General features: G+C 41.8%; 1 protein-coding gene across 1 annotated transcript; it reads right to left on the bottom strand.

Annotated features, from left to right (window-relative positions):
* Window positions 1-273: 273 nt before the first annotated feature.
* Window positions 274-12,263, bottom strand: LOC137372593 (centrosome-associated protein 350-like). Its single transcript, XM_068036534.1, has 4 exons — window positions 12,074-12,263; window positions 3,663-3,802; window positions 1,306-1,385; window positions 274-447 (listed from the first exon to the last, which is right to left on the bottom strand). The coding sequence occupies exons 1-4, from the start codon at window positions 12,155-12,157 to the stop codon at window positions 278-280; spliced, it is 474 nt and encodes a 157-aa protein (XP_067892635.1). The 5' UTR covers window positions 12,158-12,263; the 3' UTR covers window positions 274-277.
* Between the last annotated feature and the right edge of the window lie 1,198 nt (window positions 12,264-13,461).

Below are 13,461 nucleotides of genomic sequence, written 5' to 3'. Positions count from 1 at the left end.
AAAAAATATCACTATCAGAGATATCCAAGAGCAGGTATGAATCTAGGCCTGCTCACAGAACAACTGAGCTTTAAAGTAATGTCCAACATCACCAGAGAGGCTGTTCATCAAAATAAAGTCAGATTTATCAGAAGGTTTAACTTGTCTTTTACATGTAACCTTGTCTAAGACCGAGGCTGAGAGATATCTATTAAATCAGTTTATCAATTCAGTATATAAAATAGTACAGCACTTGAATCTGACAATAGCATCTCCTATGAAGTAAACCTCAGTTGCATCAGATTCCTGGAAAGTTGCATCTTTGAGAAATTTTTTGTCGCAAAGTAGAGAGAAACAAATTGTTTGACCAATCTCGACTATCGAAGATTGTGGATTTGCTTCGGTCTGATGCTTGCAGTTCACTGAGGCAATTAGATTTCTGCCCTTCTGGACTTGATAATCTTTGGTCTGTAACAAACACAAGTAATTGGTGTGACTCAATCACTTTCTATAAAGAATGAAATTGTGTGTGTACAATACACTTCATGTCCTCAGGACCACCACCAAAGCACCTGACAATAAATCAAATATTTTTTGAAATGCAGTCACGGTTGTAACGTTGGAATCACGGCAGCACAGCAAGGTCCCACAACTAGCAATAAGATCAATGACAAGATAATCTGTTTTAGGTGTTTACTGAAGGATAAAAATTGGCCAGGACACTTGGGAAGAACTCGCTACACTTTTCTTTTACATCCACCTGAGAAGGCAGACGGGGCCTCGGTTTAACATCTTCAACAAAAGACAGCACCACCAACAGTGCAGCTCTCACTCAGTACTGCACTAAAGTGTCAGCCTGGATTATGGGATTCAGGTCTCTGAAGTGGGACGTGAAATTATTTTATCCATGTAAACTTGCAATGACACCACTTGAGGATGTAGTTTTGAAAGCTATTGCATTCTCAGTAAAGGAACAAAAAAGCCTTATTGAAACAATATTTGGATTTTTTTTTAAAAAGCCAGTCTGGTGATGGCACATACAAGTTCAGAACTGAATGCGAAAGATCTAGATACAAGGGAGAGTAGGTGAACTGGAGATCAGTGCAGCAACCGATTGCAGAATTACCAAAAACATAAATATATCAGCTGCTGATTTACACTGGCTTTCAATATGAAGGCTGACTGCTTGCTGCTCAATACATCAAGTCAAAATATTAAAATGATAGTAAACATTTTCTAGAGCTTTTCAATCCTACACTAACTTAGCTGTTTAAAGGCACAACCCCTGGGGTCCAAATCTATTGGTGTGTGGTAACAGGTACATACCGTGTTTGGCAACGGAGCCCAACGATGCTTTGGATCTTTCGCCCTCAGTAAGGGATTTCCAGCTCTTTGCAGATTCAGTCCTGAAAACAGAAAACAAATTCTAACTTAGAGCTCGGCAGCGTAAATCATATAGTCCGTGCAGTATAACCAACTTAGCTATTTTCACTGATGGATAAATCCAGTCAACCCCTTCCTGGACTGTGGTGCATAAACAGGCAGTCCCCATACTAAACAGCATTTCCCAATCTTTGCCTAACCTTCCAGAGTGTCTGTGATAGACACAACTGGTAAACCAACACTGGCCTCCTAGTCAGAACCCTGAAACTGTTGTGCCACTATTTCCCAGCAAGCTTTTCTGACTTGCTTTTCACCTTATAACCTGCCCTGCTGGTAACACAGCTGATGTCTCTGGGTAATAGTCACATTTTAAACTGCAAGAACACAGATTTCTGCACTGCTGCCTGGAGGAGTTATATCAGTAAAAAGGCAATCAGCTATCAAAAATGTCTTCCAGGGAATGTAAAACAATTCCCACTCTGGGCCATAATGAGTTGAATAAAATGACAAAAGCAAAATACTGCAGATGCTGGAAATCTGAACGAAAAACAGAAAATGCTAGAAACGTTCAGCAGATCAGGCAGCAGCTGTGGAGAGAGAGAAATGGAGTTAATGTTTCAGGTCAATGACCTTGCATCAGATTCTGATAAAAGGTCACCAACTTGAAACAGCAACTTTATCATTGAATAAAAATGAACCTGAAACACCAGCAGTAAGAAAGGTACCATCCTGATCTAATATTACAATCACATTTCTGTGCTGTGAAATACAAAATGCTGGAGAAATCTACCATGTTTCAGTTATAAAGGAATTCCAATTTTTATTTTCCACACACATTTCGCTCCATGCACTTAGTCACTTTTGATGCGTATTAAATTAAGATGCCAAACAGTTGCATCGTCCAATCTTCTTAAACCAGTAGCATACAAAGCTTCGGTTAAATGACTGTCTGCTATCAACACCCGAAAGAGGAGAATATAATTGCAGCACTTAGCACAAACTAATTGAAGGAGGTATTGGGCCTGGTGCACACTGTGTGGAAGCAATGGGTCAACCTGAAGTTGAGTTTCTGTCTTGATTGACACTTACTCCTTCCCTCATCATTGGCTAGACCATGGTGAAAGGAGAAAGTGGTAACATGGTGGAATGGATTCTTTTGACACTGAAGGTTGCTACAGAGCAGTACTCAAATATGTAACCGGGCCTCCAGGCTGGAACAACCAGCTCTTTAGACAATAGTGTGTGATGGAGATAGGGTAAACGGAAGCAGCAAATAAATTCAAATTTCAAGTATGAAAGGGTGTTCAATATGAATGGAGAAAAGAGTCATTGTCCATTTCAGTGCATGGAACATTACAACCTGGGGGCAGGAGATGAGAGTATACAAATGGCAGTTTACAATCCCAACAATACACAGATTTTGTGGAAATACTACACTCCCAGGACTGCCTCATGGCACATCCCAAAACTCACCCAATTGACCTGCCCAGGTAATGTATGAACATTAACATTTTGGAGCAATTGCATAGGTTTGCTTTCAAATAAAATTATTGAACAATGCTCTTCTTTTCTGTCATACAGAATGACCTGATCGGTTTTGCATCAGATATACAGGCTTGTTTTTGGAAAGGTTTTAAACTGTTGAGAGGAACATTAGTTATAACTATTAGGAAAGGTTGAACCGACTGGGGGTCTTTAATCTAAAAAAGAGAAGGCTGAGGTGTGTCCTGATGGAGGTCTTTAAAATATGAAGGGGTTCAAATAGGGTAAACATAGAGAAGATGCTTCCACTTGTGGGGGAGACCAGAACTAGGGGCCATTAATATAAGGCAGTCATGAATAAATCCACAGGGAGTTCAGAAGAAAATTCTTTACCCAGAGTGTGGAGTGGAGAGTGGTGAGAATTATGGAACTGGCTACTACATGGAGTGCTTAAGGTGAATAATATAGGTGTATTTAAGGGCAATCTAGATAAGTACCTGAAAGAAAAAGGAAGAGGAAGCACTATTAGGGTCAGATGGTGTAAGGTGGGAGGAGGCTCAGGTGGAGCATAAATACCTACATAGACCTGTTGAGTCGAATGGTTGGTTTGTGTGCTATAAAGTCTAGGTAAATGCACAGCTTCCCCAACATAAAACTGCAAGATAACTGGGGACCCTTCAACCACTAACTTATTTCGACAACAGGAATTCCACTCGGGTAGAAGACCCACCATTACTATCATATTTATCATATAAAAGTGCAATAGAAGAGACAATTCTTCAGAAGATTTTCCAATTAGCACCCAACACTGACAGTACCTCTGTAGAGAGAGTGGTTTAATCTTGGGTTTCTCAGTACCAGTGGAGTACAGGTTTTTGATCTGCGGTTTGGTTGAGCAGGCCACATCAAGGTCTTTACTTAGTTCAGCCTGGGTCTTCTTAATAAATTCATCATAGGACTGGTGAAGACAGAGACACAGAGAGACATGTGAGGTCAAACATTCCGATTTAAAGAACCACAAGTCAATCATAGTTTGCTAACTGCACTAGACAAACTGCAAAACCATTCCTGAATAAAAAAAGTGAATTTTAGCAGCAAGTAAAACTAATCACCCAAGTAAGTAACTAAAAAGATTAATGGGGGTGACAAAATACCTGGATGGTCATATGGTGTCAAAACCAATCTGTTAGTTAAGGGTCCCCCCACCCTACCAAACACTTAACACACTAAATCCCAACACTACAACAACCTCTAATTATCCAGCATTTAATATAGCAAAATGCCCCGAACTGCTTTAACAAAGAAGAAGTGGGCATTGAGCAGGAGGGTGACAGCCTACGGAGAGGCTACCCAAGGTGCCATTGAAAAACATAGATCTTCAGGAACCTCCTGAAAGTAGGAAGTGATGTGGCAATGCAGATGGATTTGGGAAATGGTTTTGAACGAGCTTTGGACATAATGTGGAAGACTCTGCCACTAACGGTGGAGCAGAGACAGACCAAAAGAGAAAACCTATTTTTGAATAACATCTTTCTTGCCCGCCGGACATCCCAAAACACTTTATAGCCCTCAATGATTTTCTCATTAAAAATTGTAAAAGCATCTACTTTGTAGATGCTGAGTTGATTTTGAGAATATGAATTATGTGCAACTGGCTGAATTGCAGCTTCTGCAGTGACTGATGTTCTATCGCCAGCTGAAAACTGGCTAGACAGTGTGGGGTGTCAGGCCCTTCCACAATAGTCTCACCTCCAGTTGTTTAAGGAGGCTAGCCTCCTGGGCTTTCAATCTCTCCTTCTGACGTTTTTTCTGTTCTTTTTTCAGCTTATCTGCCTGTGTGGAGTTTGCAAGTTCTCCCTGTGTCTGCGTGGGTTTCCTCTGGGTGCTCCGGTTTCCTCCCACATGCCAAAGACTTGCAGGTTGAGAGGTTAATTGGCCATTATAAATTGCCCCTAGTATAGGTAGGTGGTAGGGAAATATAGGGACAGGTGGGGATGTGGTAGGAATATGGAATTAGTGTAGGATTAGTATAAATGGGTGGTTGATGGTCGGCACAGACTCGGTGGGCTGAAGGGCCTGTTTCAGTGCTGTATCTCTAAACTAAACTTATCCACAATTGACTTGCGGTTCCTAAGCTCATCCTTCAGAGCACGGATTCTGCTTTCAATATCACTCTGGTCTGATGTTGTTTCTGTAAAGAATCCACTCAGGTTAAGATGATAACAGTTTTACTTACAACCACACTCATGTAGCAATAGCACTCAAAATCAAATGCAGTAAGGGAAGGAATCCACTTTGAAACTCAATTATGTCCTAGGTCCATGTGTTTAAAAACAGAGATAGTTATGCTTAGTCAAATCTCCAGTTAACATGCATCCAGTCTCTGCACACTAACATTAACTGATAGAGATAAATGTAAATCCACATCTGTATAACTCCTAGATTCACTCATCATAACCTCTTCAGTAACTGTAATCAGACCCGCAGTCCCGCTGCACACACTGACCGAGCGGACCCGCAGTCCCACTGTAAACTCTGACTGTGTTGCACACTGATCTGGTCAGACCCACAGCAAGTCAAAAGGAACAGAAATTAGGAGCTAGTGGCTAAAAGCTTTGTGAAAGAAGCTGTTTTAAGGAGAATGCTTACGGAGAAGAACAATGGGGTTTTGAGGCAATTCCAGAATGTGGGGCCTAAATTTTGGGAAGTATGGCCATGAATGATGGGGAGAATGAAGGGACAGCAGGGGGTGGAAATGCACACGAGTTCAGCTCAAGAGTGCCTCGGAAGGTGGATGGAATCAGTGGCTATGTCAGTATTGGATGTCAGAGAAGCAGTGTTAGAAATCGGAAGCAGTGAAGGAGATGAAAGAGGTGGTGGTAAAAGCTGGTTGTTGCCACTGTACAAATGGAACCTTACTGTGCATTGGTTTATGTCCCCAAAGGACAGCATGTAGATGAGAAATAGGTAGGGGAAACCAAGATGTGGGAGCAGGAAGAGAAATCATTGCAGGTGATTCGCTGGCCACTACTGGAATGCTAGGAATGAAACCAGGTGAGGGCAGTCTCAGGCTGGATGACAGAGAAGCATTGGAGGAGGATGGTGTGGTCAACTGTGTCAAAGGCAGCAGACAGGTCGAGTAGGATGAGAAGTGATAATTAATGACAGTCACAATCATAAAGAATGCCATTTGTGACTTATTGACAAATGTTTCGATGCTGTGGCAGGAATGGATACCTCACTGGAGAAGTTTCAACATGGAGCTGTGGGAAATTTGGGCAAGGATTTGGGAAGCAACAACACGTTCAAGAACTTTGGACAGGAAAGGGAAGTTGGAGATGGGCTGGTAGTTTGAAAGGACAGATGGATCAAGTGTGGGTTTTTTGAGGAAGGGGGTGATGCCAGCATATTTGAAATGCTGTTGTATGTGACTTGGAAAGACACAAAAGGATGTGAGATTGGGATGGGAACCAGAATGTGAATGGAAAGGGAGGTGTTCAGAAATGGTCGTATCTTTGATTGACGTGATGGGAGGTTTTTTTAATTCTTTCATGGAATGTGGGTGTCTCTGGCAAGGCCAGCATTTGTTGCCCATGCCTAATTGCCATTTCAGAGGGCAGTTAAGAGTTAACCACATTGCTGTGGGTCTGGAGACACACATAGGCCATACCGGGTAAAGACTGCAGATTTCCTTCCCGAAAGGACATTAATGAACAAGATGGGTTTTTACGACAATCGATGATAGTTTCATGGCACCATTACTGAGACTAGCTTTCAATTCCAGATTTTTATTAATTGAATTTAAATTCCACCAGCTGCCATGGTAGGATTTGAACCTGTGTCCCCAGGACATTAGCCAGAGCCTCTGGATTACTAGTTCAGTGACAATACCACTACGTCACCACCTTAGAGAGGCAAAGTGAGACCACATAGTATTATACAGTATTTACAGCACACATAGGACTTCAGCCCAACAGCCATTGCTTCTACTCCACACAAGCTTCCTCGTGGTAAAGTTGAGGGATTGGCTTTGAATATGGGCAGCAGAGACTGTGTACAAATTGATTGTATTGTTTGCACTTTAAAATTAATTCACTGGCCATCAAATGTTTTCAGATGTCCTGAAGACGTGAAAGATTTTATAGAAATCTAAGTTATTTCTGAGTATACGGGCGCATATACATTTCTTGACCTCACTGTGGCCTTTGACAGAGGTAAAGAACTAGAAACTAGCCAGCTCCTGTAAAAGGTAGCATGCAGAGACCTGAGGGATTGGCATACAAAGAAGTTATAACATGGAAACAGGCCATTCGGACCACTAGTGAGTATCAGCATTTACCCTTCACACAAACAAACAGTCCTCATCACAGACTATCTGGTCATTATCACATTGCTGTTTGTGGGAGCTTGCTGTGCACAAATTGGCTTCCATGTTTCCTACATTATAACAGTGACCATGTTTCAAAAGTACTTCATTGGCTGGAAAGATCCTTGGGATATCCTGAGGTTGTGAAAAGTGTTATATAAATGCAAGTCTGTCTTTTCTTTTATTTACCCACTCTGTTCCCATATTTCATCCCAATTTTCTTTATCCACCTATCTAATCTAATCCAGACTTTCACTACCACAAAACTTAAAGTTTATGCAATCTGTCCTCATAATTTAACCCTTTAAACACTGGCATCATTCTAGTGAATCTAGTGAATTTGTCCCCACTCCAAAGCCAATCTCAAAGTATAGGCTATAAAAGCCAAGAGGTAATGATGAGACTATTTAAACCTGAGGACCTCAGTTAGAGTAATGTCTGTAGTATTGGGCTGCACATTACAGGAAGTGTATTGAGGCTTTAGAGAGGATAGAATGCAGATTCATTCGGATACTATCTGGTATGGGGAAATACAAATACAAAGAAACACTTGAGAATTGGTGCTTTTGGGGGAAATTCAGAACAAGGAAGTACAATTTTAAAATTAGAGCTACACCATTGAGGCCTATTTGGAAATGCTTCTTCACACAAATGCTGCAGAAATCTGCAACTCTCTCTCCAAAAGACAATGAATGCTGGGGGATCAAATGAAAATTTCAAGACTGAGTGATAGATTTTTCTTGAGCAATGATACTAAAGGATACAGATCAAAGGTGGGTAAAATGGGGTTGATCTAATTGAATGGTGTAACAGGGTCAAGAGGCTGAATGGCTGACTCCTGTTCCTATGTTCCTAAAACATAGAATTCTATTAGCCTGCCTTTTTTTTTAACAGCCCTATCAACCAAAGGTATTGTGTTTAATGTCCTGTGAACCTGTTCCTGCAGATCCTTGCTCTTCATAGCACTGAACCTACTCCCACTCAGAGTATAATTATTGCTGTTATTCTTTGCAAACCAAACACTAAAGTGACATTGAATTCTACCTGCCACTTTTTAACCCATTCCATCATCATCTCAATCTCCCTTTGCAGCTTCCTTTGGTCTTCCAAAGAATTAGCTATTCCTCCTACTTTGATACGATCTGCACATTACAACACCACTCCCTCTAGTCTGGACCCAAATCAATGACAGAGTGAACAGAAGTGGCCCCAGAACAAAACCCTGTGGGACACAGCTACCCACTTCCAATCACTCTGGAAAACTGCACTCAATTCCTACTCTCCATTCCCTTCCTTCTAACCAATTTTTTATCCAGTTTGTTATCCTCCCCCTAATTCCATACCCCTTAATCTCCAGTAATCTCATGTCATGCCTTGTTAAAGATTTTCTAAATCCATGTAAACCACATCCACCATATTTCCACATCTACTATCTCAGTCAGCTCTTCAAAAAATGGAGGTTTGTTGAGCACAATTATCCCTTTTGAAATCGGCTCTAACTGCTACTGTTTTAGCTTGAACAACAACTTGTATTTATATAGTACCTTTAAAGTAATAAAACGTCCCAAGGTGTTTTACAGAGACAATGTAAAACAAGACATGTTACTGAGCCACATAGAGAGATATTAGGGCAGATGACAAAAAGTTTGGTCAAAGAGACAGGCTTTAAGGAGTGTCTTAAAGGAGGAATGTGAGGTAGAGAGGTTTAGGGAGGGTGTTCCAGAGCTTAAGGCCTTTGCAACCGAAGGTTCTGCCACCAATATTGGAGTGATTGAAAACGGGAATGCTCGAGAGGCCAGGATTAGAGGAGCGTAGACATCTCGCAAGGTTTACGGCTGGAAATTACAGAGATAGGCAACTGCCAGGCCTTGGAGGGATTTGGAAACAAGATGAGAATTTTTAAATTGAGGCGTTGTTTCACCAGGAGCCAATGTAGGTCAGGGAGCACAGGGGTTATGGGTGACGGGCATTTGTTGAAGTTAGTAGAGCAGTGGAGTTTTGGATGACCTCAAGTTTACAGAGAGTAGAATATGGGAGGCTGGTCAGGAGTGTTACTTGTATATTAATTGTGTTTAATTGTATGCAGGTGGTGGGCACTCACTTTAGTACCCATAAATCGATACACACTGTAACTGTAGTTAAATAAAAGCAAAATACTGCAGATGCTTGAAATCTGAACTAAAAACAAAGTGCTGGAAATACTCAGCAGGTCAGGCAGCATCAGTGGAGAGAGAAGCAGAGTTAACGTTTCAGGTCTGTGACTTATCATCAGAAACATTAATTCTGCTTCTCTCTCCACAGATGCTGCCTGACCTGCTAAGTATTTCCAGCACTTTCTGTTTTTATTTCTGCAACCGTAGTTGTAGGGTTAGGAGGTTTATGCTTGTAATTAAGGAAACTAATATCAGCAGAGAAAAAGTTTTGGAGAAACTTAAGGGACTAAAATCTGACAAGTCCCTGGGACCTGACAGCCTATGGCTTAGGACTCTAAAAGAAATAGCTGCAGAGATAATGGATGCATTAGCTATGATTTTCCAAAATTCCTTTGATTCAGGAATGGTCCCATCAGATTGGAAGTTGGGAATTGTTACACCGCTTTTCAAGAAAGGAGGGAGAGAGAAAACAGTGAACTACAGACTAGTTAGCCTAACATCAGTCGTTGGGAAAATGCCGGAATCTATTATTAAGGATGTCTTAACAGTGCACTTAGAAAAGCACTTTACAATTAGAATAAGTCAACAGGGTTTTACTAAAGGGAAACCTGTTTGACAAATTAATTAGTTTTTTGAGAATGTAACTAGTAGGGTAGATAAAGGGGAACCAGTAGATGTAGTAAACCTGGATTCCAAAAGGCATTTGATAAGGTGCCGCACAGAAAGTTAATAGACAAGATAAGGGCTCATGGAGTTGGGATAATATATTAGCATGGACGGAGGATTGGTAACGGAGAGGAAGCAATGAGTGGGCAAAAACAGGGAATTTTCAAGTTGGCAGGCAGTATGTAGTGGAGTGTCACAAGGACCAGTGCTGGGTTTCAGCTATTTACAGTTTATATTAATGACTTAGATGAAGAGACAGAGAGTAACATATCTAAGTTTGTTGATACAAAGGTAGGTGGAAAGGTAAGCTGTGGGGAGGACACAGAGGCTGCAAAGAGATATAGACAGGTTAACTGAATGGGCAACAAGATGGCAGATGGAGTATAATGTAGGGAGGTGTGAAGTTGTTCACTTTGGTCATAATAGAAAAGCAGAATATATTTTAAAAGGTCTGAAACTGGTAAATGTTGATGTTCAGAGGGACTTGGGTGTGCTTGTACAAGGAATGCAGAAAGTCAGCATGTAGGTACAGAAAGCAATTAGGAAGGCAAATGGCATGTTGGCCTTTATTGCAAGGGGATTGGAGTACAGGAATAAAGAAGTCTTGCTACAACTGTACAGGGCTTTGTTGAGACCGCATCTGGAGTACTGTGTGCAGTTTTGCTCTCCACATTTAACAAAGGATATACTTGCACTGGAGGCAGTGCAGAGAAGATTTACTAAATTGGTCCCTGGGATGAGGGGCTGTCCTATGATGAGGGGCTGAGTAAATTGGACCTATATTCTCTGGAGTTGAGAAAAATGAGAGGTGGTCTCATTGAAACATACAAGATCCTGAAGGGGCTTGACAGCGTAGACACAGAGATTGTTTCCCCTGGTCAGGGAATCTATAACACGGGGGCATGGTCTCAGGATAAGGGGCTGATCATTTAGGACTGAGATGAGGAGAAATTACTTCACTCGAAGGGTTGTGAATCTTTGGAATTCTCTACTCCAGAGGGTTGTGGATGTTCCATGGTTAAATATATTTAAGGCCAGGATAGACAGTTTTTTGGTCTCTCAGGGAATCAAAGGATATAGCGAGCGGGTGGGAAAGTGGTGCTGAAGCCTAAGATCAGCCATGATCATATTGAATGGTGGAGCAGGCTCAATGGACCAGATGGTCTACTCCTGTGCTAATTTCCTGAGTTCTTGTGTATTGTGTAACTCTGTAAATAAAGCAAAACATGTGCAAAGACTGGCTCCAGTTCTATCCTTCGTCAACTGGCTTTCTGGAATAGAACAAGAAGTTCTATTAGAATATCCCATTATATAGTAAATTCTGGAGGAAACAAAGGCATGGATGAGGGCGTCAGCAGCAGAACAACTGAGGCAGGGGCGGAGACGGGCAATGTTACATAAGTGGAATTAAGTGTTCTAATCAGATTTGCAGCAATTTAATTGCTATTTGAAGACTCTAAGATTTCCCTACTAGCCTGTAGTTACCCAGATTAGCACTATTTCCTTCATTAAAACGGGTTCTATACAGACCATTCTCCAGTCCGCTGGCACACACCCACACTTGAGTCTCTGCCATTTCCTCTTTCGCCCCCTTCAGGGTCAAAGGATGCATCCGATCAAGAGCTGGCAAGAAACTATCTTTTACGTTCTCCTTCCCCATCTCTTGAAAGCACCCAGTCATAGAACTCCATGAACACTTGGAGCCCACTGAGGCCTCACCCACATAGCCATTCCCCAGATAGTAGGCCTCAAGTCAATGATACAAACACACACACACACACACCTCAGCAGGAATACCGAGATAGCCATCAGGAGCAGAAATCCAGGCAGAATTCCTCGCCCCCTCCCCCCCCTTCTGTAGCCCAGAGGTACTGAGGCTAATTGCAGTGCCCCTGTTGATATTATGATCAGCTAACTTAGGACATACTAGGATCGAAGCCAGGGAACTTCTATGCTGTATGGCCTTAATACTACATTGAGCAGTTTCTGTACCCATTAGACTATCAGGTAACTGTTTTTTGAAAACATATGAAATATCTCTTACTTGTTTATTGAGTGTTGCCACAGATTCAAAGTCCTGGGAATAGCAATCATCTGTGAAAACACTGTGGTCAGGACTGGTGGACATCCTAAGGACTACTGATGCTGATTCCACAGTCTGTGCAGGCAGGCTTCCAACCTCCTCCGGAATAGAACTGTCACTGTGGGCATGGGAGCAAGATGGTGCAGGGCATTCTTCCTCACTGGCCATGTCTGGAGAGAAGAACACTAGTTAGAACACCAATCCCCGCAGTGGATTAGCAGTGACTGTTAGAAGTTAGAAATGCAATTCAGTACAACCGTTTTTCAGCTTCATCCTTCTTTAAAAGTATTCCGCATTTCAGAAGCATGTAGGTGTGGCATAAGGGGAATAAGTCAAGGAACTTATTAGTAGTAGAAACCACACATCCCCAAAAACCTCTTGGTTTCTTGCTTAGACTTAGGGTTAGTGAACTCCACCAAGGCTTGTACTTTCACCTTTCTTGGCAACACTTGTCCTTGTCCTACTATATGCCCGAGGTAGGTCCCTCTCACTTTTGTGAATTCACTTCTCGCCAGATTTACCACTAAAATGAGCTTCCTGTAATTTTTTTAAACCGGGTTTCTAGCTGTTTTAAGTGTTCCTTCCAAGAATAGACTGTATACCAGCACATCATCAGAATTAACTATAGTTAGGAACACTGACTACCACTTGTCTCATTCGTCTCTCAAAGGTTGCCAAAGCATTTTTTAGCCCGAATAGTATCACTCGGCACTGGGAAAGATCGTCTGGTGTGACAAAAGCTGATATTTCTTTAGCTTGGGGTGTTAAAGGAACTTGCCAGTATCCCTTTAACAAATCTATTTTTGTATGTTAAGATGCCTCTGCTTGTTAAAAAAAAGGTCTTTGATCTGGGTTCTTTGTTGTCCTGGTAACCAAGATCCTTGTCTTTAAGTGGAGTTGATGTAAGGTCACCTGATTTCTCTAATTCCATTTTAAACAACATTAAAACCAGTTTTTAAAACAGTCATGCTACAAAGTCCAGCGTTCAAAACAAGCCTCACACACTCCTCCATTCACCACCACCCCTCACTCACTTAACAAAATTCTTGATCAAAGACTCCTACCTTTCATAAACTTCACCTCACCCTCACACACAGTTTCAAGCCTCACATTCACACCTGACAGCTTGCACACACTGCCACCTATTCATCAATGACAGGTACATTGCACCACACTCACTGAAACACTTCCCTCTCTCTTGCATGACAAGGTGGGGTAGAACTAGAGACTGCAGCACCTAACCGGCGGGTGTAGGCTCGGCTGTATGTCTTCACCTTGACCGAGGAGACAGTGCTTGCAATTATTGGAGTAGCCATAACTAATATCATGGCCAGAGATGGGGCTGAAAT

The sequence above is a fragment of the Heterodontus francisci genome, chromosome 8 (assembly GCF_036365525.1).
Source record: "Heterodontus francisci isolate sHetFra1 chromosome 8, sHetFra1.hap1, whole genome shotgun sequence".
NCBI lineage: Eukaryota > Metazoa > Chordata > Chondrichthyes > Heterodontiformes > Heterodontidae > Heterodontus > Heterodontus francisci.
This window is presented reverse-complemented; position numbering and strand designations above follow the sequence as displayed.

What these genes read in the sequence shown, in the direction of transcription:
- LOC137372593 (XM_068036534.1), bottom strand. Translation starts at nt 12,157, where the DNA reads ATGTCCACCAGTCCTGACCACAGTGTTTTCACAGATGATTGCTATTCC. An exon ending in TGGCAACACTCAATAAACAA is followed by an intron (nt 3,803 to 12,073) that starts GTAAGAGATATT and finishes TGTCTTCACCAG; the next exon opens with TCCTATGATGAATTTATTAA. An exon ending in AAACCACTCTCTCTACAGAG is followed by an intron (nt 1,386 to 3,662) that starts GTACTGTCAGTG and finishes TTCTGTTTTCAG; the next exon opens with GACTGAATCTGCAAAGAGCT.